The sequence below is a fragment of the Etheostoma cragini genome, unplaced genomic scaffold (genome assembly GCF_013103735.1).
Source record: "Etheostoma cragini isolate CJK2018 unplaced genomic scaffold, CSU_Ecrag_1.0 ScbMSFa_2339, whole genome shotgun sequence".
Classification (NCBI taxonomy): Eukaryota; Metazoa; Chordata; class Actinopteri; order Perciformes; family Percidae; genus Etheostoma; species Etheostoma cragini.
In genome coordinates, this window is record NW_023266489.1 from 1,474 (window position 1) to 2,096 (window position 623).

Consider the following 623-nt stretch of genomic DNA (forward strand, 5'->3'; position numbering starts at 1 on the left):
CCCCCCCCCCCCCCCCCCAGGAACAGGATGGCCCTGCTGCCGTCCCAGGCCTTCTACCTGCTGATTAACGGGGGCGGGATGGCCAGCATGTCCCTGACCATGGCGCAGGTCTACAAGGACCACCAGGACGAGGACGGCTTCCTGTACATGACGTACGCCTCGCAGGAGATGTTCGGCCGCTGACCGCCCGCCGTGCACGCCCCCCGCCGTGCACACTAACTGCCGTGCACGCCTGCCATGCACATTGCCTAGCCTTCATGCTGTAAATAGAAAATATTTTATATGTATTGTAATGATGTGATTTAAGATGTAGAGCCAATAAATCTTATATAAGACGTGATGATGCCGTGTGGTTTGGTTTTATCTTCATCTCCGCCCGAGTCGGGGGGGCCTTTACAGATATTTTAAGTTTATATGATAAACTGTATTTTAGGGTTAGGGAAACTTCAATAAGGGCCAAACTGGAGAAAGAGACCAACATCCACAGCCAGACATGAGTGTATTTGCTTTTATTTAAGAGAGAAGTCCAATATCGTGACTGTATTATTGCAACAGAAAACTTATAGAAAAAGTCCTAAAAAAGGTTGCAGAAGAGTGTGAAATAATGCAGCGAAAATGTCTCA

General features: G+C 48.5%; 1 protein-coding gene across 1 annotated transcript in view; it reads left to right on the plus strand.

Annotated features, from left to right (window-relative positions):
- map1lc3c (microtubule-associated protein 1 light chain 3 gamma) overlaps nucleotides 1-224 on the plus strand; it is a gene marked incomplete at its 5' end in the record, with an annotated part of 1,693 nt that extends 1,469 nt beyond the window's left edge. The window contains one exon of the mRNA XM_034865690.1: nucleotides 21-224. Within this exon, the coding sequence (XP_034721581.1) occupies nucleotides 21-183 (163 nt within the window). The remainder of the gene's footprint in view (nucleotides 1-20) is intronic.
- Nucleotides 225-623: the final 399 nt, after the last annotated feature.